Source organism: Vidua macroura, chromosome 2, assembly GCF_024509145.1.
Source record: "Vidua macroura isolate BioBank_ID:100142 chromosome 2, ASM2450914v1, whole genome shotgun sequence".
Classification (NCBI taxonomy): domain Eukaryota; kingdom Metazoa; phylum Chordata; class Aves; order Passeriformes; family Viduidae; genus Vidua; species Vidua macroura.
Genome location: NC_071572.1, coordinates 10646965 through 10672687, shown reverse-complemented (window position 1 = coordinate 10672687; position 25723 = coordinate 10646965). Strand labels below are relative to the sequence as shown.

Genomic DNA, 25723 nt, shown 5'->3' with positions numbered 1-25723 from the left:
CAGAGGCCTTCTAGGGAAGGGAACTGAGATTCCTCAAGTAATCAGACAGCAGTTGAAATATTCATTGACTGGTAGTTCCAACACTGCATCTCTCACTGCAAGGCTATTTCCAGGATGGTGCAGCCTAAAGATATGGATGAGAAATGGTCCAACAGGGAAAAGAGACTTCTACCTATCAGTGCTTTTCCTTCTTCCAGAAGAAAGGATAAAGATCTTTCCATGGACTCAGCTGAGGTTTAGAGAGAGAGAGAGAAGAAAACCTTTCAGCATTCCCTGCTGAAGCCTAGGGAGAAGAACTGGGTAAGCTCACACAGCAGCATGTTTAAGTCAAAGGAAAAGCAAAAGGAACTGAACTGGAACTGGAACACATAAAGCACCATCAGAGCACAGCAAGTGTAGCCTAAGGCACAAAGGCTTAAATTTAATCTGAAGCAAATCTAACCCCTCATTTTAGGAAGCTGTACACTCATGTCACAAAACAACTCATTTCTGTGCTCTCTCTGGGTGAGGATTTCTGATGTGAGCTTTAGAGTACACTAGAAACAACAAAGAGGCCGTAGACTTCAGGAAGGGCGAATAACAGAAGTGAGCTGCTTGAAGAAAATCTCCCTGCTATTGCTACAGTATGTGCCTCCAGGGTTGTGCTGGAGCCTTAGGGACAAAGACTGCCTAAACACCTTCCACAGTCACTGGCAACAGCTGCCACCTACTTCTTGCAAATCTTTACTTTGCCCCTTTGACTCTGAGACATTAATATGTTCTGATTCCGGGCAAACTGGAGATTCTGGTACATTGCAGACAGAAATATAACAGCTTGTTTGTGTCAGCTGCCCATGAAAAAGAAAATACAAACTACAAAAATCCCACCCATTTTTGTTTTATTATAAGTTCCTTGCTGGTGGAGGTAGTTTTTGGGGCTTTTTGATGTTTTCTTTTTGGCAGGGGTGAGATAATTAAGAAATGAATGAAAACCCTCTGCTTCAAAGGAAAGCTGGATCTACAGTTATATCAATTTTTCATAAGAGCTGCTTTTAATAAGAAAAGCTGATCTTTCTTATCACCTAAAATCAAAATATTTCTAGATGTATTGCTTCCATAATGTCTCATAAGGTTAGTATGTAAGTAAGATATTTAGCAGTACTCCTCCAGGGACTGTGCTTTTTGCAGCAAGACTGAGTTTCTCATCAGATACCACAGTCCTGGGATTCCATGATGACCTCCCACCCAGGAGGACAATGAATAATGAAAACTGCATTCAGGAAATTCCAGGAGCACATTTGCACAAGTGACTATGAATACACAAGCTCCAAATCGATGAAAAACATTCCCCATTTCCCTGTGAAAATACTTGGCTTAGCTCCCTCAATAATTTTTTTTTAATATATACATATGAATATATATATATATTTACTTTTGTTTTATTACAGACTGGAATTGAAGAGTTCAGGAAGTCAGTAGGCAATCTAAACAAAGCAAAGCAAAACAAAACAAAACAAACAAACAAACACACAAACAAAAAACACCAAAAATAAATGTTGTTTTCTTGCAGTAGTATGTGACCAAACCCAATTAAAAAAGTACTTCACTTGTGGTTAAACATGCCATGATATCTACATAATTAATCTGGCTTTTCTAAAGTAAAGTATACAAAAAAGTGAAGTACTATTTAGGATAAAAGATATATAAATAATTTATTAGAGAGGCCTTTATAACTATGACAATATAATTTAATTTAATGCAACATAAAAATACCTTCATTACTTTATATTTGGAATTTCTAAATTATGCTCCCATTTGATCGACTTTGATCGACTTTTGAATAAAATAACAAAAACCCCAAGGCTCTAAAACTTAAAATATGAGGTTCACTTCCAAAATGAAAACCACAGCATAAATCCATATCTCTTAAGGATGTATTTTGTTCATGTTCATTTTTAGAACAAAAGATGTATGCCACTTAGATTTATGCCAAAAAAAGCTCAGAAAATGTAATTTGAGTACATATTGTGCTAGAACTGACTTCAAGGACCCAAGAACCCATGAACCCCTTTACCTGCAGCTAATGAGTTACTGACTGCAGATGAGAAGGGTCAGAGAATTGTTATTAAATCATGCTGGACAGTAGTAGACAATTTTTAAATTGTGAACATCATAGATGGTTTGTGCAAGGGTACTGGAACATATAAAAAGCTTTTTCTGACTGGGTACCTCTGGGAATAGGTTTATCAATAAGATAAATTTAAGAGTGTTTCATAAGACAGCAGAGAGGAATCCCAGTCAATGACAAAAGTCATTTTTTCCCCCATAATTGAATAGTTTCTGAAGCACCTCAGTTTACGTTGTTCATTACAGCTAAGTCCTGTACCTCCTACATTTCAAAGCCCAGTGTCTTATTTCTTAGTGTGGCATGTCCTTTCTCTATCCCATTTTCTTCCTTTCCTTCCTTTTCCTAAATTTGACAATAGTACAATATCTTTATTGTAAGAATCAGTATTAACAATTATCTCAAGAAGATTTTTACTCACTGCAAAGGTGCAATCTGGAAAAATCAAGACAGAATTTTCTTTACAGCCTTAATGAAAGAAATATTTTATTAATGCATGTGTCCACATGCATTACTAGTAACTAGTTTTACGTGACTATAAAACCACAAAAATAATTGACAAATCTAAACTGAGTCTCAGAAAGAAAAAGTATATACAACAGGTAATTTCCTGTAGTGAAAACTCATTCCCATTCATTTCCCAATCACAGTGCTCCAGCAGAAGTCCTCACTGTACTTCACCTACACAACTTTTGTGCTTACTGCAAAGTGTCCCAGCATGGTTCCAACCACTCCCAATTCAACACTGAACTCCTTCAAATGACTAACTTAGGACATGGTGAGATTTTGCCATTATGTAATTTCAAGGTTGCTATTCAATTTCATTTTTTCCTATCTCTACTATTTCCTTGCTGATCAATAGTGATTATATACTAACATGCACAAAAGAAATTCTGCTGAACTCAAGTTACTATAAACAACAACAAAGCAGAAAGCAGCATCTAAAGTAATCAGACACAAGACAGGTATTCTTCAATCTGGTTATAATTAATTTCATATACAAGGAAAGAACACTCTTAGTGAAGGAGAGTGAAGGAGACTGCATCCTTAAAATTTGGTTTTATTAACAAATATTTTTATAGGTTTTTTTATATGTTACTCATTATAGTGAAACAAACAAAAATTAATTTGTTTTCCTTTGGAAAGGAAAATCTTTCCTTTCCTTTCCTCCAAAAAAGTGAATAATTTTGTGAATAGCAAAAGAATTTGTGTGGTAGAAACCCTCTACTTTCCTTGTCCAAAAATTACACAAACTACACTAATTTTGCACTGTAGGAGACTTCTTCTCAAAAGCATTATTGTCAATATATTGACATTTTCCTAGAAAAGCAGTTTTTTCACTGTATTTTCATAGATTTGAAGACTAAAGGGACTAATACAATCTGATCTGCTGCAGAATGTAACTGGAGAACAGCAGAGTTATAGCCAGTATTAATCCACGTTATCAAAGGTGCTGATGCACTGATTTTCAGGTTGGATTAATTTTTGTTTGAATTGCAGCCCAATATTATACTTTTTTTTGAATGTTCTGGATAGTTAATTGTTATGTATTTCATTTTACTTCATTTGCTTTTTACTTATCTATATTAAATTTAGTTGTTACACTTTTGCATCTGTACAACACTACAGTTTTTTTCAGTCCTCAGAGTTTTAAGCGAGCAGATTTTATGAGAGACATGATGGAGAAACTAGAAAATATGGATCTAAACATAAATATTCTAGGTTACTGCACCTTTTTTATAGTTTTCTCTTTCTTCCACTAATCAGTATAATCTTCCACATAATAGGGATAAACAAATTGTGAGGGAAAAAAGAGATGTTTTTATAGGGTTACGAGACCATTCTGAAAGAATGCATTATGGACTAAATGTAAGACTTTCTGATTTTTTTTCAATTTTGGCTCAGTTTTCTGTAAACAACACAAGTGGAATCACAGCTAAAATATCGCTTAAACTTTGTCTTATCTTGTGGTTTCCTTGCTTTATATTATTGTATTGTTCTAAGAAAATTGGTGAAACACTTTTTTTTTTCTTAAATCAGGAAAGGATTTATTTTAAATTTTCCATTTGTCAATTATGTCTTGCTGTAAGTGCTCTCCTTTCTCTTCTCCTGACTTCCAGAACAGGAGGTGTCTGACTTGAGTCTTATTTTTCAAAGAGGAATCACTTTGATAAAACTTATCATACAACATCCTTTGACAAAAGGATGCTGTCTCTGTTCTTAAGAACAATCTGAATCTGTGAGACTGGCCTAGGGAGCACCTAGGGAGAACCTTGGGAGAATCTTTGGATGGTAGATACAGTCAAGTGAGGATAAGTTTAAAACGCTTCTTTTTTAATTGCTGAAGTACTTAAGGAGTTACAGGGACAGTTATTCCCTAAGTTGCTGCCTGTATCATTATGGATTTGGACAGGACACAGAACCCAGCAGAGAACAGCTGGAGCCAGCCTGCTCAGGTGGTGATTTTTGCTTCAGCTGTCCTTCAGCTTTCCTTGGAGAGAAGCATTTCTCTTGACCTTTTCCAATGGCTTATAAAAGTCATACTTCTTAAACAATGACCTTAGGAACTGATGGCAAAAGTTTAATGTACATATGGAAAAACACTAATAATGTGTCATCTAGGATATTTTATGCATTAGTGGACAATAAAGTGATGAGAGGATTTAGCCAATAAACCCCAAACATTGGGGTGGCAGCATAGAATATCAACCCTAATGTGAAGTTTGCCATTTTTGCCAGTAAGGTGTCAGATGTAGCTTTGATGCACCATTAATATATTAAGGTATTTATAAAAATATTAGTCCTTATCATAAAGTATCCTAACACATAATGACGTATTTTTTTAAAAGCCCATTCTTACAGAAAATTAGGCAAACCAGAAAGTATATACTCAAACTAAGCTGCATTTAAACAAGTGAATAAATAATACCTGGGAAAAAGGAACAACCTGCAATCTATACTATCGCCCAATATTACAGTTTCAATGAACAAATAAAAGGTATTGCAAAGGAAACCAGGAAGAAGAAGCACTCAGAGCCTTTACCTGTCTTTTGGGGGTCATGAAGAGCAATGAAAATGCACCTGACACACCAAGGCAAGAAAGTCCAGAGGGGAAGAACATTACTTTCCCTGCCCTCTCAGAGCTTAAGAAGGACAGGCAATAAGGGATTTCAACAAATTTTTATGTGCTTGGGGTTCTTTTAAACACACAGAGTCATAATCTTATTTTGTAGTTTGATACTTTTGGGGGGTAATTATTTCCAACTATTGCAAGTCTGATTTAATTTTGTTTTGTTTCACTAGGGCAGAGCTTATTTTCTTTTATCTAAAAAACCCTTCCACATGTTCAAACTAATGAAGGCCACTCTGTTCCTTTGGAAGTGTCAGATCAAACAGACTGAACTAAAAACTGTCAAGTGGTTTCTGCTAAGCACCAAGTGAATAATTCCCCAACACTGTTAAGCATGCTTTATACCTTGCTATAGAGAGTGGGAGTTAGAGACCAGACTAAGCTGGTAGCACATCTAAAGAAATTAGTTTCTTACGCCAAAGAAAAAGTAACTTCCATGACTGAGCACTGAGAAGGGCGTGCAAGAGTTTTTTATTTGGAAAACAAGTCCCTCAGAAAGCATTCACCAGTTTCTCAACTTTTTACAGAAGTATTCATGGATATAACATTTATCACCTCTCAAATGAAGTTTTCATGATAATTTTTTTGCTAAATGAGAAAAGGAACAGATCATGATACGCACAATGTGGAAGACCATTTGCTTTGCATTTTAAAATGTCATACAGTCTGTAAAATTCTGATGTGAGATAGAAACACTTACCCTAAAGAGATGTAGGATTCTTTAGCATTTAGTATTAAACAGGTAATAAATCTAAGTGTAGTTTTGCTAGAAACCTAGAAAACATATGTATACATATAAATATAAATACATACAAAATATATGTATTTACATATACACAAACTATTGACAAGGGAGATGGAGAGATTAGAGAATGATCTTTTGATACCTCTCTGTTGCCACCAGATCCTTAGGAACAGGGCATTAATGGAGAAATGGATTGACAAAATTAAAATCTCACTACTCTGGCAGAGTCAACAATGATTCTTCCACAGCCCCAGAACCAGGATGCATATGGACATGCCCTTAGAAGTTAACTAAATTATCTTTTTCTACAGAAACTCTCTCCTTTGGATGAGATAAAAATATAACTTCACTGTAACATTGTACTAACTGAAAAAAACCAGCAAGTTTCCTTGATGGAATGATTTAATCATCTTTCAAAATGTTTGATTTATTATCTTTCCTTTGTTGCATGTAGAAAATATTTACTGCATTATTGGATTTAGCTTTCTTAAATATTCATAATATAATTATGAAGACTTTCATTAGATTTAGAAATGATATTTAGACTGATGGGAAGTACCCGAACTAAAGCCAAAGGATTAACACTAATCTGATTAACTAGATGAGTGAATATGTAGGTAATCCAATTGCTCCTGTTTAAAATGTAGAGAAAAGTTTTCAAAGAACTGAATAAGGAAAAAAAAGCATTAATTTCTGTATTTTTTTTTCATTGCAAGGGGTAATCAGAGGCAGCTAGATACTTTAGTATTTATCTTTGCCCAAATGTATGTTTGGTTTTTTTTCTATGATTTTGGTCACTCAAGATATTAAAAGGAAAATAATTTATGGTTATGTATCTAATTTGTGTTCATGCATGATTACTTTTGTAATAATCAACCTGTCTACAAAATATTTATTTCAAAAGAAATGTCTGTGCCTGTATTTAAAAATGGGATATTAAATTAGTGATAGTGTATTTTACTTTCTCTGAACATAAGCAAAAATGCTATTAGCATCACTAAAGTACATCAGCTTTCATATACTGGTGCTTTCATAGACTTACTGATGCAAAAACATAATGATAGGTTGGGTAGTTTAAGTCCTGAAATGTGTGAAATTCATTACCTACCTAATGAGGCGTATAAGCAGTGAAATTGTGAATTCTTAGTACCACATAACTTTGTGTTGCTATCATACATTCATATTTACACTGCATATTCCTAATGTCATCAGCCTACTACCTCCTACTGAGTTTGGGCTGAGACTTGCTTTCCAAATATATCTGCATTTGTTATTCTGTAGACTGATTTGCTTTGGCTTTGATTTAATAGATCCTGCTCTTAGTGTAGGAGCAAGACTTAGGGAGATGTTAAGAGAATGAAAATAACTAGCAAAATAAAATTGACTTGATAATTCAGCTATCAGGTTCCAAGTTACTGAAGCAAAGTTTTGAAGACTGTTTATATTTCTATTTTCTTCCACAAAAAAAAAAAAACACAAAAAAAAAAAAAAACACAAAAAAAAAACCAAAAAAACAAAAAAACAACCAAAAAAACCCAAAAAAAAAAAAACCAAAAAAAAACCAAGCACAGACTATTATGGATCTTTTCCTATGTCTCTTCTGACACTACCAAATCACTCCACCTCCACAGCACACAACTCTTACCAGGGTCAGCTGGGAGACAACTCCAGAGCTCCTGTACTACACAACAGTGACAGAAAATCGGGTGCTGATAATGGTACTGAGCTCAGTATCCAAAATAAGCCATGCATACATCAGGAGGAAAAAGACCAGTGTGGCAAATCAAAACCACACCAGCTTTGACTTTTATATTTCCTTTCAAAGCAAAGCAAACTTTCAAATGAGCAAGAACTTAATTGAAAGGAAAGAAATAATAGTACTTCTTTGAAAATATTTCTATATTCAGCTTCAAGCATAAATTTCAGGTATTTTGTACTGAGTTAACAGTACATCCGAACTGAGTTAATAATTTTTCATTTCACAAGAGAAACTGAAAACTGTATAAATTTATTTTGTTTACAAATTACCAATTTCTTAATCACATACTCAGAATGGTTTGAGTTGGAGGAGACCTTTAAAGATCACCTAGTTCCAACCCCCTGCTATGGACAGGGAACCTTCCAGGTTGCTCAAAGCCCCACCCAGTCTGGCCTTGAAAACTACCAAGGATGGGTCATCTGTAATTTCTCTGGGCAACCTGTCCCAGTGCCCCACCACCCTCACAGTAAAGAATTTCTTCCTAATATCCAATCTAAACCCTCTGTCAGTTTAAAGCCCTTCTCAACGTTCTATCACTACTGCCCTTATAAAAAGTCCATCTCAAGAACCGAAAGGTGGCAGTGAGGTGTCCCAAGAGCCTTCTCTTCTCCAGGATAACCAATCCCAGCTCTCAGACTGTTTTCCTAGAGGGGTACTCCAGCCCTCACGGCCTCCTCTGCACCTGCTTTAACAAGTCCATGTCTGTCTTGTACTGGGGACCCCACAGTTGGATGCAGCACTTAATAGTGCAGTGCAATACCAGATCTACAGCTTCACCCATGATCTATTTTCAGGGACAGCTGACTGTAAATTCTGACAGACAGAAGCTTATAGACTCCAAAGAAAGTCAAGTTTACACAATAGATTATGAATTATCCTGGTGATTTGGGTAAAATAATTATCTTACAATAATCTTCTTGAGAAGAAAAGCATTAGATATCAAAAGACTGAACATTTTAAAAATCTACTTTTTTTTTTCCCTTGGATTTACAATCACAGTCTTTTAGATAAATTGCATCAATTTTGAACTATTTCCAAAGATTGCTTGGGGCCCCTGCTTTTTTTCAGATTGACATTTCCACAGTTCTTGGAACTGTCCCATTCTCTCTTCCCTCCCACACTTGCACCAATTTTTTAAGTACTCCACAAGCGCTGTCAGTCTGATAGTGGTTAATCCATACTTTTTTTATGCAAAGAAAGATAATCTCAGCTTCCTAACACTTGAAATTCTTAATTTCAATTTTGTTGAAGTATAAAGCAGAGAAGCAGTTAAATTTCACACTTAAAATGGCTAATGCACTTCAAAGTAAATATCCAAGAGTCAACTAAGGAAGTAATATACACAGCAAGAGAAAGAGATATTTCTTCTGAAAATTCCATAACATTCAAATATTTTGAGCTTTCTCTGTCAATTACAATGCTCATATTTTTAAAATTAATTTTTGATTAGAAAATGAGGGTCCCAGCACAAAAATACTGGTATTTGAACTTAAAAGGAGCACAATTCTGCAAGCATAGGAGTATACCAGAAAAAAAAACAAGTAACATTTTTTGTTTTCGTATTCTGAATTTAAAGGACTAGTTCTCAAGGTCACATAAACTGGGTCTTAATCTATGGAGCTTGGTATGAAACTACACTTATTTGTTCCTTAATAACTAAATAGATACATAAACAGTAGTATAAAAACCCCAAGCAACAAGGTATCATATCTGTCATCCTAATCCAATATTTTAGCTAATAAAGGAAAAAAAAAGTATCAATTACACCAATTTTGAGAAAAGGAAAGACATAAAGAAATGATAACTTGCCTTTTACTATTCAGTTTCTTTTGTCTGAGGTGTTGTGTTTGCTCTGGGTGTTTTTAATCAGACATCAGCACTTTGTTCATGTTCTCTATGGTACTCTAACACAGATCAAAACATTGGTGAGACACTGTGTGGGCACTCTGTTTGTCTGTTAGACAAACACTTCAAAGCCACTATTCTGATATGGCTTAAACTCAGCAAATTTTGAACCTAACACACTACACAGGTTTGGATTGGACATTAGAGAGCATTTCTTTACTGAAAGGGAGGCTGGATAGTGAGAGAGGCTTCTTGAAGAGGTGGTGAATGCCCCTTGTCTGTGAGCATTTAAGAGGCATTTGGAAAATACCCCTTAAAAGTGCGTTAACATTTGATCAGCTCTGAAGTGGTCAAGCAGAAGGACTAAATGGCCACTGTAGGTCTATTCCAACTGAAATAGTCTGTTCTGTTCTATTCTGCCTTTTACTATACTTTCGGGAAACTACCTAAAATGAAGCAAAGAAAATTATCCAAAAAACAGATGAAACCATTACTTTTGCCATCCTAATATTATGCTGCAGTGAAGAAAGCCAAGTGTCAAAAGTACAGGAATGCAGAGAGACTGTAATGAATATTCTGCAAAATTATTACATCCCTTGCTCTGAAATACGACAGTCATTTCTAAACTTAAGATGATGAAGCAGACATAAACACAGTCTGACACTTCCAGCAAAAATTTCCATAGCATAGGCGTTTGCTCGACTGTACACAAGTTCCCGTCCAATTAAAATATAACAAAATAGATCTTTTTCCTAAATATTCTCTTTTAAGCTCTAGGTTTTACCAGGCCCAAATGCCACCACTTTCTCACCACATATCAGAGTACTCATTATCCACCCTCCTTTGCTGTTACTCAAGCAGGGATTGTCCTCTGTTGAGTCATTCTCTCACCTGTTATGGAATAGACTTGCTGATAAGAAAGATTAAATAGAAGTACCTAGCCTCCAGAACTGTTTTGGTTTTTCTCCTTCACCCCTTTTTGGTATGATAAAGGCTGAAACTATCCACTGTTATTGACCAAACACAGACTGAAAGGTCTCAGAGTGACCATTTGGTCCTGAAGCCAGTAATAAACTTAAATTCTTTGAATGACCTACAGTATTTCATAAGTAACCATAGTGATGGTTTGTATACATAACAGACTCAAATCACCACCTGGTGCAACCACTCACCAAAGTCTTAAGACCTCTCTCACACAAACGAAACCAGTATTTACTCAGGTTGGACTTGCAAAGGAGCTTTGGGGCTGTGTAAAACACTGGTTTTGTTTTCAGTTTATTCCTGACTCAAGCAAAACTAAAATAATGATAAATTTATATTGAGGATAGCCAAAGTAAAATCCTTAGGCCAAACATACTTCAGGATGCTTAACTAGACTGTCTGAGAACAACTGCATGTTCCAATAGATGTTCTTCGTGGATTGCATCCATTTTAGGAAATGAGATGGGACACAGTGTACACCACAACCTGCATTTTCCTGATATGGCTGATTATGTGGCATTTAAATTTAGCTTGTAATCTCTGCTGAGCAGGACCTCTGTTTCCTGTTTGACCTCTAATTACTACAGAAAATTATGGTTTGGTATAAATGAATATATACTGTTTCGACACAGTATTTAAAATAACTGTGGACATTAAATATTGCCCATCCATCTGTCAGTGAATAAATAACTTGATCACATTCTCAAAACTTCATTTCTGAACAATTCATTTTTATTTCCATTTATTTTCATTTTGATTGATGTGTTGTTGCATGAGCATAGCTTGTCTGTTTGTATCACCATGAATAAGGTAAAAATAAAATGAATATTTTTACTGTTTACATGTCTGCTTCTAGTTAAATTTAAAATGTCCTGTGCAAGTTACTATTTCTAACACAGTGCTGCCTTAAATCAGGGACCAAAACAGCAAACACTTATGTTTGTTGGATTCAAACAAAACAGTTGGAAAAATCTAGTCTTCTGAAGAGATATGGCAGAGAAAGGCTGGGATAATAGATATTAGCCCACCTTAACTAGATAAAGACCTGAACACATGAAACTAAAAGACTTTTCTGGAATTATAAATAAAGTCTGTAGCAGATCTGGAAATTAAATTGAGGTCATTCTAACTTCTAGTGATGCAAGAAGTTTGCTCTTACTGTATTTTCATTGATGTCTAAAGGCAAAAACAAACAAACAAATCCATACACTATCATACAACTGATCTGAGGCTTAGGGGTAAGCCAGTGCTTAGTGTTTGGCAGGGAACTTCTTCTATGAAGAAAAATTAAGAATGGCAAGAGTTCCTTGGATATAATCATCTATTGCAAGAAAAGAATTGACAATTCCTGCTTTGTTGTCCACTTTACCAATAAGGTCTTGCGTTTTCACCATGTGTATAATGGATTCTCAGGTTATCCTGGAATACTTTTTTATCCTTACCTTGCCTGGTTTTTTACTGATTAAAATTACAGACACAACTAAATTACTCCCTAGTCCATATTTGCACTTGGGTGGCAGGTTCTGTTCCAGCTACATGAGAGCAGGAATACTTGTTGCCTGACTTTGCTTTCAAGGATGAAGGACTTCCATAGCTTTCCACCTGTGACTTCACTCACAAAAATCACCATTTATGGGGAGCCACTAGAACACAGCATCTTCACTGCTGATGGCAAAGATTTACATTACTCCTTTTAACACTGCAAATTGACCAAGTCTTTCCAGTATCAAAGAGAGAAAACATTTCTTTCTGATTATCTGGCCACTACACAAGTCAATGGAACATTCTACTTTTTCCCACAAGATGGAATAAAACCTCTCTAGCATTTATTATTTTCAATTTTTAAAGTATTTTAATAAATGTTAATTAACATTTGCAAAAATGAGAATGAATTCAATTTTGAAATGCAACGTAATCAAAACCAGTTTTTTTTTGCTGTAATGCTGTAAATAGGAAGCCTCACATTAGATACTGTTAAATATGTTGAAATCTCTAAAATAACTCAGTGATTGCTTTCCTGAAGAACCATCATACACATCATACCACAAAGTGTAAACTGTTAATGTGAAACATCTCCCTACCAAATCATACTGTCCTTATTCTGGGTGGTTTGTTCATGGCTTTTGTTTGTTTGTTTTCACTCTTTTGGGCCTAGCTGAAATTATTTAAAGGCTTTTAAGAAAAGTATTTAATATCACTTTTACTGAAAGGTCTTCCCCCATTGCACAGCCTTACACTCCTCACTGGACTTTGCCTTCACTATTCACGAGTTCACAGTTGGGTGAGAACTCCCTTTGTGATCATAGTTTTCTCAAGAGAGAGTTGATCAACCCTTCTGCTTCTGTAGGACAGAAGACAAACTGTTGCTAAGACATACTTTGGACACAATTAAGTGTCTCTATACATCACAGCAATCCAGTGTGCCTGTCTTCCAACACAGACTGATTTCTAGCAGCATAAAACTTATCTGTTCTGTTCTTATCTGTGTTCTTACCTATTTAGAAATATGTGGCCCAGAACTAGCCAGTTCCACATGAATTACGACCGACATGAAGTTTTGTAATTATCTTTCTTAAGAAATCCACCAACAATGACATCACTTAATACACTTATGACCTCTGGAGCTACCAAAAAATCTGTTCCATTCCTGCTGAAGAATATAACCCGAAGCGAAGAATAGTCATCCTTAGTCTCAAAGCCTTTTTGGGAGGACTACAACACCTGAAGCAGGCAGCTGAGATCTTGCCCCTTTGTGCACTGAACCACATTCTATCATATGTAGCCTGAGAAGTTATTCATAACCGGGATTCCCCAGTCATTCAAACATTTCTGGGGCATGTTATCACCCATTCTTAAAGGGCAACTCTCCCCAGTATTCCAAAATAACTTCCTACTCCTTCTTAAGATGTCCCATGACTTTCTTACAGATCCTACAGCAGCAAACATGCACCAAGGAACAGGTTTCAAACTCTATACTCTTCTCAGTACCATTCTACTCCTTTCAGAGTTCTAGTTTTATCTTGTTATTGACATTTTGTTAAAAAACAACTGTTTCTCCCTCGTTTTGCTTCTATGGGCGTAAAGTTCTCATGGGAAAAACAAGTTGTCAGCTGTAAACTGGTACATCAGGATGATTAATAAACTGCATATATATGACATAGGAAATTCAAATTCTTGAAATGTTCTTCAGATATGTGGAATTCAGAGAATAGACAACTAGGATTTATTCAGTAATTCAGCTTAAAAATATCAAGAAGATAACTGCAAAACTGCATACAAATACAGTTTTCTGTTACACTTTTCTTTTTTGGTCTTGGCAGCTAGGGGTTTACTACTGGACGGCAAATTACAGGATGTATGAATTAGTTTTTTCAAGTGGTAAACTCATCATTTGTAGTGAACAGCTCTAAGAGAAAACCACATGGATGGCAGTACAGTGGAAATGGCTATTTTATTAAGATGTCGAGAACAGCAGTGCAGTTGTAATTCACTGTGGAATTTCTATATATTTTGTTGTGAAAGTGATGGCAAGTTGATGATTTTGCTGTAAAACTGTCAAATACAGCAAACTACTAAATACAGGCATTTTTATGTTGTGGCTCAGAGACTTTCAGACTCTCTCCAGTTTAGTTCAAATGCAGTTCTGCTAACAACCAATTATAGCATATAGGTTTTCTTCAAAAATATCAAAACCAGCCAACAACAAAAAACAGACAAACAACAAACCACAAAAACAAAATACCTCTTCTAAAGACATAATCTATAAATTACTCATATATTTGTGAATTTGTTTTCTAAAACTGTCCAAAAAATTCAAAAGGAATAATTTTGTCCCTAAGTATAATTCTTTATCAAAATAGTCTTCTTTGAAATGCTTGTACTTATTGCTATTATTTATGAATTTAATGTAATAAGAATTAACTAACCTCTCAAGAGAGTACAATAAATTTCACAAAATTGCTAAGGGAATATGTTTTACTTTGGTTTATAGTTTGAAAAGGAAGTTTACTTTGTTACTAAGACATTATTTCTTCATACTGTTTTATAAATATGGATTTCCATACCTCCTTGATCACTTACACAACCAGAAAACACATTACAAAATTGGGATGTAAATTACTAACAAAGTAAAACCACAGAAGGTTTATGCACTGTTACCTCTTGCACATGTGTGAACACAGCAGCAGGAAGGCCTGCTATTTAAAGTTTCTTATATTTCCAGGATCTAGCAAGATCTAACACAGTCTTTATAATTGCTTTAGTATTTCTGATTGTGAGACTGTAAATTTATTATCTCCCAGTATTTCTATATTGACTTCTTACCGACTTTGTGTATTCATACATAAAGACTGATAGAAAATAAGGAATTTTCAAAGTTTAATTACTTTTTAAAATTCAATATTACTTATAAACCCATTCACTTTAAAGAAGCAACACTTTCAGCAGCAATAAAGCAAAGTGTTTTGGAGCTGTGATGCATTATAGAGAGAAAAAATGTTATTTCACAGCATATGGTTCTCTTAGAACAGAATGCTTCTACATTAAAAGAGCAGAGAGGTATGTTGCTTTTTCCCACAACTCTTCCTCAATGTAATTATTATTCTTACATATTCTTGAGTGTGTAAGTTGTAAACAAACTATGATTTAAATAGAATACACAGAGATTTAAATATAACATTATGTAAACATAACACAAGCTTTACTTTATAGAGCCAAGGTCTTTGCATGTAGAATAGATCCAGCAGTTTCATGTAGGTAATGAAGGGTGCAGAAAAATGTTCACAGGAAATAATGCAATTGTATGAGCTTATCTTTAACTACTGCTTTTACTTCATAAGACAGACTGAATCTATGCAATACTATGACAACTCTGTTGAAAATGATCTCATGATTATAGAATTCTTTTGCAATTCATCATAGACATTTTCTAACAACTGTCTTTTGATTTTTTAAAGTTTTGTATAACATGTTTACCTTGTTCTTTTTTTTTAAAAATACTTTAAAATGTAAATAATGTTTGTAAATATATTTCAAAGTTGAACTTCAATAAACATAACATAGATATTTCTTCAAGAAGAGTGACTTAGGAGTTAGCAATGTTAGCACAGAAGCCAGAACCTTCAGGGTTTAATTTCAGTTGATGACACACTGACCCATCCTGTGATGAAGAATGCAGCTAACTCTACTCCTGTAGAGTACCTGAGTCTCATTTACTATTTATTATATATCTCTCCAGTGATATTTGCCAGGTGATTGAACAACCTCTTCATACAAATTAGCTCATCTCATCTTTTTGATCCCAAAGTGTGAGATGCTGTACTTCAGCCCAGGGATTGCACTAGAAAAAGTCAAGTCTATCAGCTCCCACATGAAGACCCATTGCAGCCCATCACTCCCTTTCATTCGTGATGGGATCTGATGGCTTTGGCCCCTGGCACTGTGACATTACAGAAGGCTGCTGGTGAGGGTGGTACACAGCTGCTGCAGGGGAGCACAAATGTGTCAATGAACAGGTCATGAAACAGAACAGATCAAATGTGTGCTCATAACTGCTAAAACATAACCATGGTAACCTATCTGTATTTATGAGGAGGGAGGGAAATAGGAAAAAGTCTGTGGATGAGGTAGTAAGGGAGGACTTGCAGCAGGACCCTGGTGCAAGGTACAGGTATGAGGGAGTGGACACTCCCTACAGCTTCAAGGAATACACAAAGCTCAGCAAGTGGAGTAGATTCTCCAACACAGGGTTCAGTTCTGGCTGTGAACAAGGTTCCCAGGAATGGATTTGGGGACAACACACTGGGCTGAACTCAGTATGAGCTGAAGGACAAGGTAAAACACCTGTAGTAGATGAGAGCACTGTACAGGACAGGAGTGCAGTAGGTGAGAGCACACAGCTAGAGCCACCCAGCTGGGCTGGGAATAAGGAGGCTCCCTATTTCAGGAGAGGATAGCACTGTAAAGGGGTGGGAAAGGTGAACTACAGAGGCAGCTGCAGCCAGAACAAGTGGATCCTGTCTATACAGGTATTCAGCAGGCCTAACTCAAACCAAACAGAGCAACCTCCAACTTCTTCATATGATGCACAAGGAGAAAAAAAAAATCAAGCAATTAAAAATATAAAAATTACTGTTGTTCTTTAGAATAAATACTTTAGATGAGAGTCATATGTGGCAAATATTCAGAAATACCTTGTTTGTCACATTGTACAGTCCTAGCATCTTTGTGTCCTCCAGAAATATCATGATCTCCTTAATATCCAAAAGCAATAAATACCCCTAAGTAGTGTTTGGTATTAATAGAATAGGCCAGATAGAAACTAAATAAATATGAAAAATCTTCATGGATCTAGGCTGCTGCCTCTCAAAACTGGACCAAAAATGGCTCCAATCATATTCCAAGATGTACTTAAAAGTATATAAGGGGACATGACCTGTATCTACTGCATCATAAGTTGCACTTTCATAGACAAGGATATTGACAATTTCAGCATAGAAAACTTTTTCCTAAATCACAGTAAAACTAATTTTTGGCACTTAAAGTTCAAAACTAATGGATATTTTTTTATTTTTTATGGATAAAAACTAAGAAATCATCATGTAAAATGTATTTGCCATACTACCAGCCACAAACACAATCGGTAATATAGTTGAGCTAGTCCTTCATGATTTACAGTCTGATAGCTGCTTTCCTTTGCTGTATGAGAAAGAAGCATTTAATCTCTCTTAATCGGCAAATTCACTTAAAGTGAAGTGCAGTTTTCCAACAGAACAAAATTTAGTCATGCATACAATTCATATGAGAGCATATAGGAATTATGCTTGCATTGTTTTGAAGTCTACAGTTCTTAACTTCAGAAGACTTGTTTCACAATTAAAAATTAAAACATAGTATAAAATACTGATGGGAGTACTGCATGTGTTGGTTTTGAATAAGCATTTATGTTACATAACATGTAAAGTTAAAGTATATGTACACAATTCAAAAGAGCAGGTGATTCGAAAATTAATTTGCATGTCCAAAAGGAGCAGGTTCTTATGTAATAAATAAGCACTATCCCTTTCTGCTCAAATTTTAATTAAAACATAAAGCTTCTCATTTTCTATGTAGCATATTTCAACAGCAGTTTAAGAATGTTATTGCACATAGGATATACTTTAAATAGCATTTATATGTGTGACTACCAACAATGTAGCACAAACATGCATTTTGATTTGAACATAGTATGGAATGTACGTACCTGATGGAATAAAAAGAAAGAGATAATAAGTATATAGATATATTAGGTTTGTAATTATGGGGATAGAAAAATTTAGCCTACATTTGTACCCTGACAGTCATCAGTTTCAGGAAGCAAGCCCTGGTCTCCAGGCCAGGATATACAGAACAGTTTGCATCTACCTAAAATAAATTTTCTCTGTCCACAGACAAAGCACTTGGTCTGGATCTTCTCTAAGCTCCATAGCAGACCTTGAGGACCATAAAAAATAAATTTTTTCTTAGTTTTTAGTCCTGAGAACTTGAGATAATAACTGAAGATATACAGCAGTCCACCACAAGGGCTGCTTCTATAAAATAACTTTGAGATTGTGTTTCATCCTATAGTGAGTGGTATAGGACATGCAAGCTTTCAAGGGTGACAACACTCTGTCTTCTATAGGCTGCTTCTAAAATTTAGTCTACTAATTTTTCCACCTTAGGCACAGCTAGCTGGTTAAATCTGGAAAGGGAAAACAGAACTGAAGAAATAATACAGTGTAATGCAGAGCATCATCAGACTTGTGCGTCAGCTGAGGGGAGATGAAAGAAGAGCCTGCAGCTGTACTACAGGGGATGGAATTGAAAGCTTCTTACAAGCCTGTGGCTATACTCTGTGAACTCTTTCTTTTTTCTCCTTGTGTAAAAATAAATGTAGTTCTTTGTTTTCAGTGCTCACATTCTACATTTTTACAATGTCCTTCCACGATGAAGACAAGCAATATGAAGTTGCAGTGAAAATCTGAAATATGGGATCACTGATTTTCACTGACATTTCTTCTACATGCAGTTTGGAAAAGCTGTGTGAGAACTGTCAGCTGTTGGAACTCTTCTTCTCCTGGCAAAGGCATAAAGTATCTGCAGAATACTATGCTTATATGATAGGACAAAATTTTCCATGTTTGCTGAAATGCCATATGGTAGCAGAATCACTACTTACTGCGGTCAGTAATTATTGTCCGGGCTTCTTGATTGCTTGTCTTGTTTTTTAGATTTTGTGCTGCAGTTATTAGTTCATCCAGCTGGGGACGTCTTTGCTCCAGATCCTGTAGTATTGCCTAGTTGAACACAAATTCAAAAATAAAATAAAGAAAAAAGCATAAAGAGCTTTTGAGAAGACCACATATAGGGACTTTTTTGTGCAAACTTGACTTAAAGCAAAAAGATTGTTTGATGTTTCAAATAACACAAAGAATTTGCTCTAGACCTTCTAAATATTGTTGTTATTAATTTAAAAATACCAAGTATAATTTTTAAAGAACCTGTAAAACTAAATAGAAAGTAGCAATAGTCCTACATTTTTAACACCTCAAATTATGCAGGATAAGATATTCTCCTCTATAAAGCTATATAAAAGGGGACTATTTTTCTATATTATCTGATATTTTACTGTGTATTTAAAAAAAAAGATATAAGTGTTTATATTCTTGCCAGATTAGGCAGGCTTTTCCTTTTAGCTCATGAATTCTAAAAAATTGTGGGGTTTTTTTAATATTTCATGACTGTTTAATTATTGTCTATTGGTTAAAAGCCATTGTAAGACTGTCAATGTCACTTTTTTCTGTTCTCAGCCCTTACCTAGCTGAAAAATAATTAACACTCACAATAATTTATATGCTATTCAAACCAATATATAAAGCCCAGACAATCTGACTAGAAAGTAAGAAGTGGATTTAGAGTTTCTCATGGGGAAAAAGATGAACTTCATGGTATTTAAAAGGCAATAAAAACTAAAATACAATAGTTTTAGATAAAATGAAAATGAAAACTCAAGGAAAGTAAGGCATATAAGATTTATGTACATATTTAACTTGTTTCAAAAGATTAAGGAAGAGCAAACAAGGAATCAGTACCACCATTTCTCAGATAAGAAGCATCCAAGTGTGTCTTTAGAAGACTGACCAAATTCAGACACTTCAGCTACCTATTGTGGAGTTTCCAGAAAAGATACTCATTGGATTTCCCACTCTTAGGCGTTAGAAGTAGCAATATCTATTACAAAACTATGAACTATAAATTACTTTTATTCTGCGCGTAACTTTTAGCCATCAGAACACAGCAGTGTGCCATCAGACAGTTAGTAGGTAGACTTTAACAGATATCAAGTTGGCAACAAAGGCCCGAGAAGGATTTCTGTTTTTTAGGCTGTTTACAGAGTCACTGGTTAGATAATCTGTTAGCATTCTAACCTGCCTGTTGATAAAGTGTCTGGAGTATTTTATTGTCTTAAAAGTCTCCTCTCCTTAAAATGTTTTTGTTCTAAATAATCATAGTTGGTTTTAAAAAGCTGTTATTCACTGACCGTTCTAGATAGAAAAGACCTGTGAGTCTGATCTTAAATTTGACCCTCCAAATTCATACTACAATTGAAGGTTAGAAATAAAGACCTAATACCATTTTCTGTTCAATAAGATTAAAAAAAGGGCATAAGAATATAGCTTTCAGCAACTAAAGCATGTACTATACAAAGCAAACTAAAAGCTCCACAGAGTTTCATTTTGTTCAGTTACAATCTCTTTAGGAAAAAAAAAGGTAATTTTCAAGATACACATCTAGCTACACCCTGTGAAATTCTTGCTTTTAACTTCTGTATCAGGTCTTTGAAAATCTATCATAACTGGCTTTCTAAAGTCATACCCAGAAGCTTGGATGGCATTTTTTAGCTTGTATACTGATTGAATTGCAGAGACATTCAGTTAAAACACCAGCTTGCATAATAAAGCAAAGAAGAAATTTCTCATTAGAAGTCTCTCCTTAGTAAGAGAAATAAAATCTACTGATACCATTACTATCTCTAGATATCTATGTGCCTTCTAAACTCCATTTTCTAAGAAGACAAGTTAATGAGTGACGTGAATTTTACAATAGGAAAAGCAGTCCCAGTGCAGTCGAACAGCATCTGTATTACATATACTGCCAAAATGGATGGTGCAGAAGAAAACTAAAACACATACAACAGGATCAGATAATTCTGTGGCTTCCCTTTCTCTCTCCTTCCCTACCTAGAAATGTTTAGAGAAGGAAAAGCAAAATAAGACATTCTAAGATCTTTTGCCAAGAGTGACTCTCTTCCCTAAAGTTTCCTAAATATAATTTTATACCGGACTACACAAACAGAGTGATTTATCTGATCCAGCCTGAATCTCCAACTAGACATTAAATGCTGTGGCTTTACCACTACTAAAGAAAGCTGCTGTTACGTGTTTCATATACTAAGAAATGAAGCACTAGGTAAGGACAGCTCAGAAAGGATTTGCTCAGTACCAAAATGACGAAATGGAGCTGATCTGTGCTGAAGGGCTCACAGAAGGATTTACCCCCAGGACTCATCTGAAATTCCTGAACTGAACATTCAGGAAAACTAGAAATGCCTCTTTAAAGTGACTCTTACTAGTTCTGCTGTTCCCTTGGGGATATAAAAATCTCATCCCTGTATGGATTGTGTGGACAGACTTCCCTCTACCATTTCATGTGAATAAAATTATTTTCTTCTGGATGCACAGGAGTGTATTTTTGAAAATTCAAGAAGGATACTCTTAAACTCTTAATACTATAAACAGATCTGAAGATTCTTAGACCTTTCATAAGACAATAATACATAATTATAAAACAGATTTCTTTTCTTACTCTTAGAAAAATCAGGATTTCTCAAATAAATATATTTTTTCCTTGATTTTACAAAGTGTCTGAGAACTTTACCCAAGCAATGTCCTATTTTATTCAGTAGAATTTTACCAATAACAATTACAAAATTGTTACAATGTTTATTGGTCTAGTTTTACCAGTTTGTACAATCTTAAAGATTTCATAAATACATATTCCACATGGTACCTACAGTGTATGTACCAAACCCCGATGGAAACTTGGATAAAAGTAGCTATGAAAACACATAATTTCTAACTCTTCCTGTGATCCTGTAGCATGAAAATAAACAACAAAACTTGAGCTCCACTTCAAGTGTTATCATATTCAGAGAAATGTTCTGTGACTGGATAAATTGATCATACAAGCTGATTTTGTGGGTTAATAAAAATACAGTTAATTATGCTAGGAAGAGCAGTGCTTTGAAGAATACAAACTAAAAGATCACTAAGTATGATTTTTGGGAAAAATTAAAATTGAATAGCTTTAAAGTATTAGCTGGATGATCTAAAGCAAACAGCAAAACCCCCTAAAAACCAAAATCAGCAGCAATTAATATCTGGAGATAGTTTTAAAAACTTTTACTAATTCAGCCAAGTATTTAAGATTGTAAAACGATCCTCAACAGAAAACTAAGTGGAAACTATTAGAAGTTACTGTTATAACAGCCATAGGAATAAAAACTCATTAATAGTGGCACCCTGGTGGAGACACAGCAGATGCAACAGACCAGATGCCTCTGATTTGGAATGTCAGCATACGGAAACAAATGTGCTATATAAAAATGGGGAATTCAGAAATGAAAGTTATAATTAAACTACTTTCAAAACAAATGAAACAGAAGTCTATCCATTTCCCATTAGGTCACCAAAAGTACAAGCACAATGACTTAGGGAGTCAGTTAAACTAAAAGTTGTGGGGTTTTTAATAAACAAATTCTTTTGCACACGATTTGTCTCTGCCAACACTTTTCTAGTGCTCTGTAAAGGTACAAAAACACATTCTCCAGAACATTAATAAGGAAATGTTGTTTAATTATAAATGCAACTTCACATGAGTAGGTCAGCAGTGAACGACCACTGACATGCATAGCTGTACAAACACATCTTTAAATCCCAAAAGAGCTTTTCTTTTTCTTCCATATATCTATGATTGCCAACATAATGATGCTTGGTGATAGCACAGTAATGCATGATAATGAGTAATGAGATACAGTCATGCAACCTACCTAGAGTTTGTTAGAAAGTGATGCTATTCACTTTTAACAATCTTTCCACATTTGCGGACTGCAGCTGCTCAAAAGAAAAATCCAATTTTCAGGTTCCTAACTTTTATGATTTTCTTACACAAAATGGGTGTTGAGGTATGGAACAAATTGTTCAAGTCAGCAATTGAAATAACTTGCATAAAAATTGCTAAAAAATAAACCGAAAAACTGAAACAGGTGAAGAGTGACAAATTCTTGATGGGACTTCAAGGTTTGAGACTGAGAAATAAAATATTTTCTAGCTTTATAATATACAGCCTGCATATTTGACACTCTGGGCATGCTAGTTTCTATATATAATAGGATCTTTAAATCTATCCAGTCTTTTTTTTTTTTTCTTTTTTTTCTTGACTTTGTGGCAAGTGTTATCAAAGTGGAGTAGCTCAATTCAAGGATGGTACAAAGACTTACACATTTGACCAGTTGTTTACTAGTGCTGATTATGGGTGCTCACTCTTGAGTATCTGAAGAAACATTTCCCACACTAAAGCCAGGACTTTCATCTCCCTTTGCTGAACTCAAATATATCAAGAAGAGTTAAGGTTGCTGCTTACATGCTCCCAGTCAAATATAGCTTGTTATCTATTTTATACTATGTATAAGAATGCTAATAGTGAATTATCAAAAAAAAAAAACTTTGGGCAAAACAGCAATTTACATTTTTGCGCTTCCATGTTAAGAGCAAACTAGAAGCACTTTTGGTCATTAACAACCCATGGCTGAAGACTAAGACTTCACAACTGTGGGATGATTTGTTTTGGTCCACTCCCGACCTTGTTTAATGAAACAAACCAGTGAACCACAAGAGCACATGATTAATATGAGAATATAAGGGAAAAGGAAGATATATTTCTTATTCTATGAAGCTATTTGCTCCTCTGAACTAACTCACCATGATATCCTCAAAAAAGCATAATTCCATTAATTAGTTGTTGAGGAAATTACTTTTGAAAACTTTAGACTCTAAACATTAAATTTAAGCAAAAAATGAACTGATAACTTCCAAAATGTATAGTCAAGACAACTTTTACTTAAAACAACTAAGTTTCTTGTGACTGATTGGTTCTCTAAATAAAATGTGTTATATACACTCACCTAGAAAGAAAGAAAGCTTTGGAAAAACTTGCTAACTATTTCAGAAAATGAAGATATGCAACACCTACAATTCATTTGCATAATAAAATTGGCTTTGTTAAGATATTCCTCCCAAACACAATTTGAATTTGTTTTCTTGTCACTAAGCAGGAAGAGAATACAAGTGAAAATGGTCATTTACATACTCTCTATATTTAAACATAAAATTACGAAACAATGAAAGCAATATAATGCAGAGGAGTTTTCTCTTTTGAAACAACTTTTCTTTTGACTATTAACTGTTCTCTGTTTTCCCTCCAAAGCACGCACAGTTTTAGGAAAATATGAGAATCAAGAGCAACTATTTAGCAATATTGATAGCTGATTGGTGCCTGACAGTGAAATAAGAACTTTAACAGACTAGACACTATAAATTGTATTTTTCCAGAGTGCTTTATGCAGTGCAAGTTTTCCTAAGCATGTATGTTTATGTCCACTTAGGGCCACCTCAAGAACTGCCTCAGCAGCTCTCATTGCTGTCTAAGGGAATATATCAGCTCCATCAGTGATGCTGGGGGGTAGCTACCTGTGACAGCTTATCAGCTGCTGCATGAGATGCATGAAAAAGCACCACAGAACTTTTTGTGTGGTTTTTTTGTGACAATCACTCATTCAGTTATGTTGGTGGTATTATGAATGTTCCTTTATAACTTAGGATGCCTGGTTCCTGCCAGGAGGTTTTGAAACAACGTGTGCAACATGCTGTTGATGCACACTAATCAAAACAAACAGAACAGGGAGTACTTAATTTGAGTCTCCTTGTGTTGACCAAAAAGGATGGTGATGGTAAGCTAAGGTGATGGAAAAAAGTAAGGTGATGATGGAAACATGGTGGTGGGAGCTGGAATAACTCTCATCCTCCCTCTCACCCTGCTCCCCAGTTATTTCTCTGTAGGAAAGGACTTTGGAAGCACATCAAGAGGATCCTCTTGATGTGCTTCCAAAGTCATCAGCAGCTTGCTCATTATAACTGAGATGCCATGATGGACTGCACTGGAGTCCATCCAGCATCCAGGATGGAGAAGATGGAGAGGAGACTAGAAAAAGATTACAGTTTAACATGGCTTGTGAATGAATCATTCTGCGATAAAAGGAATTTGCTCTATTATAGCTATTGCCAGGAAGAAAAAAGGAGTAAAGCTAAAGATGTATCTGTAACAAGTAGAACAACATTTAAAGATTTGGGTGTTTGGCTATAATGAGATCCATTCCACTAGAACGCAACGATAAATCGCATGTAAGAACTGAAGACTGAAACAGGATTAAAACTCTAACAGTAAATCTGATATACATGAACTGTGTGTGGAATTGCAGCCTCTTGACCCCAAACATTGTGGCCATCCAATATTACTTTTTCTTGCAGTAAAGTATGAGCATTTAAACAACCATGCAAAACTATTCCAGGGTATCTGATATCCTTTCATCCCACTAAATAACTTAATGGATGGGAACTGGTGTTAGGACCTACAGAGCTTCCCCAGTTTCTGTTTCAGTCAGCAGAACTGAAATCTCTCAGTGTACAGCTGCCATTTGTGGAATGTGAATTTGCAAAATTTACTATTTTTTCTTTTTTATAACTAACGGTTTTTCAAATTAAGGACTTTTCCAATGCACTTAAAAATGGGTATTACCAAGGACACTGAGGGCAGATGCTCTGTTTTTCAAGGCTTCAGCTTTAGTCTTTTCTTTACTAGCTTTTTTTTTTTTTTTTGATGATATACCTATCAGTTCATTGTCACATTTTTAGACAGAAGTAAAATAGTATTGAGTAGACATATTTTTGTTATGAATATATTTTTGTGTTATGAATATAAGAAAACAGATATTTGTTGATGTTTTTTTAATTTAAGAAAATAACA

At 35.0% G+C, this 25723-nt stretch overlaps 1 protein-coding gene across 3 annotated transcripts in view; it reads right to left on the bottom strand.

Annotated features, from left to right (window-relative positions):
• DMD (dystrophin) overlaps window positions 1–25723 on the bottom strand; it is a 566297-nt gene that overhangs the window by 266267 nt on the left and 274307 nt on the right. For all 3 annotated transcript variants that reach the window (XM_054003170.1, XM_054003155.1, XM_054003164.1), the window contains one exon: window positions 18762–18879. In XM_054003170.1, coding sequence (XP_053859145.1) covers window positions 18762–18879 — 118 coding nt within the window. The remainder of the gene's footprint in view (window positions 1–18761; window positions 18880–25723) is intronic.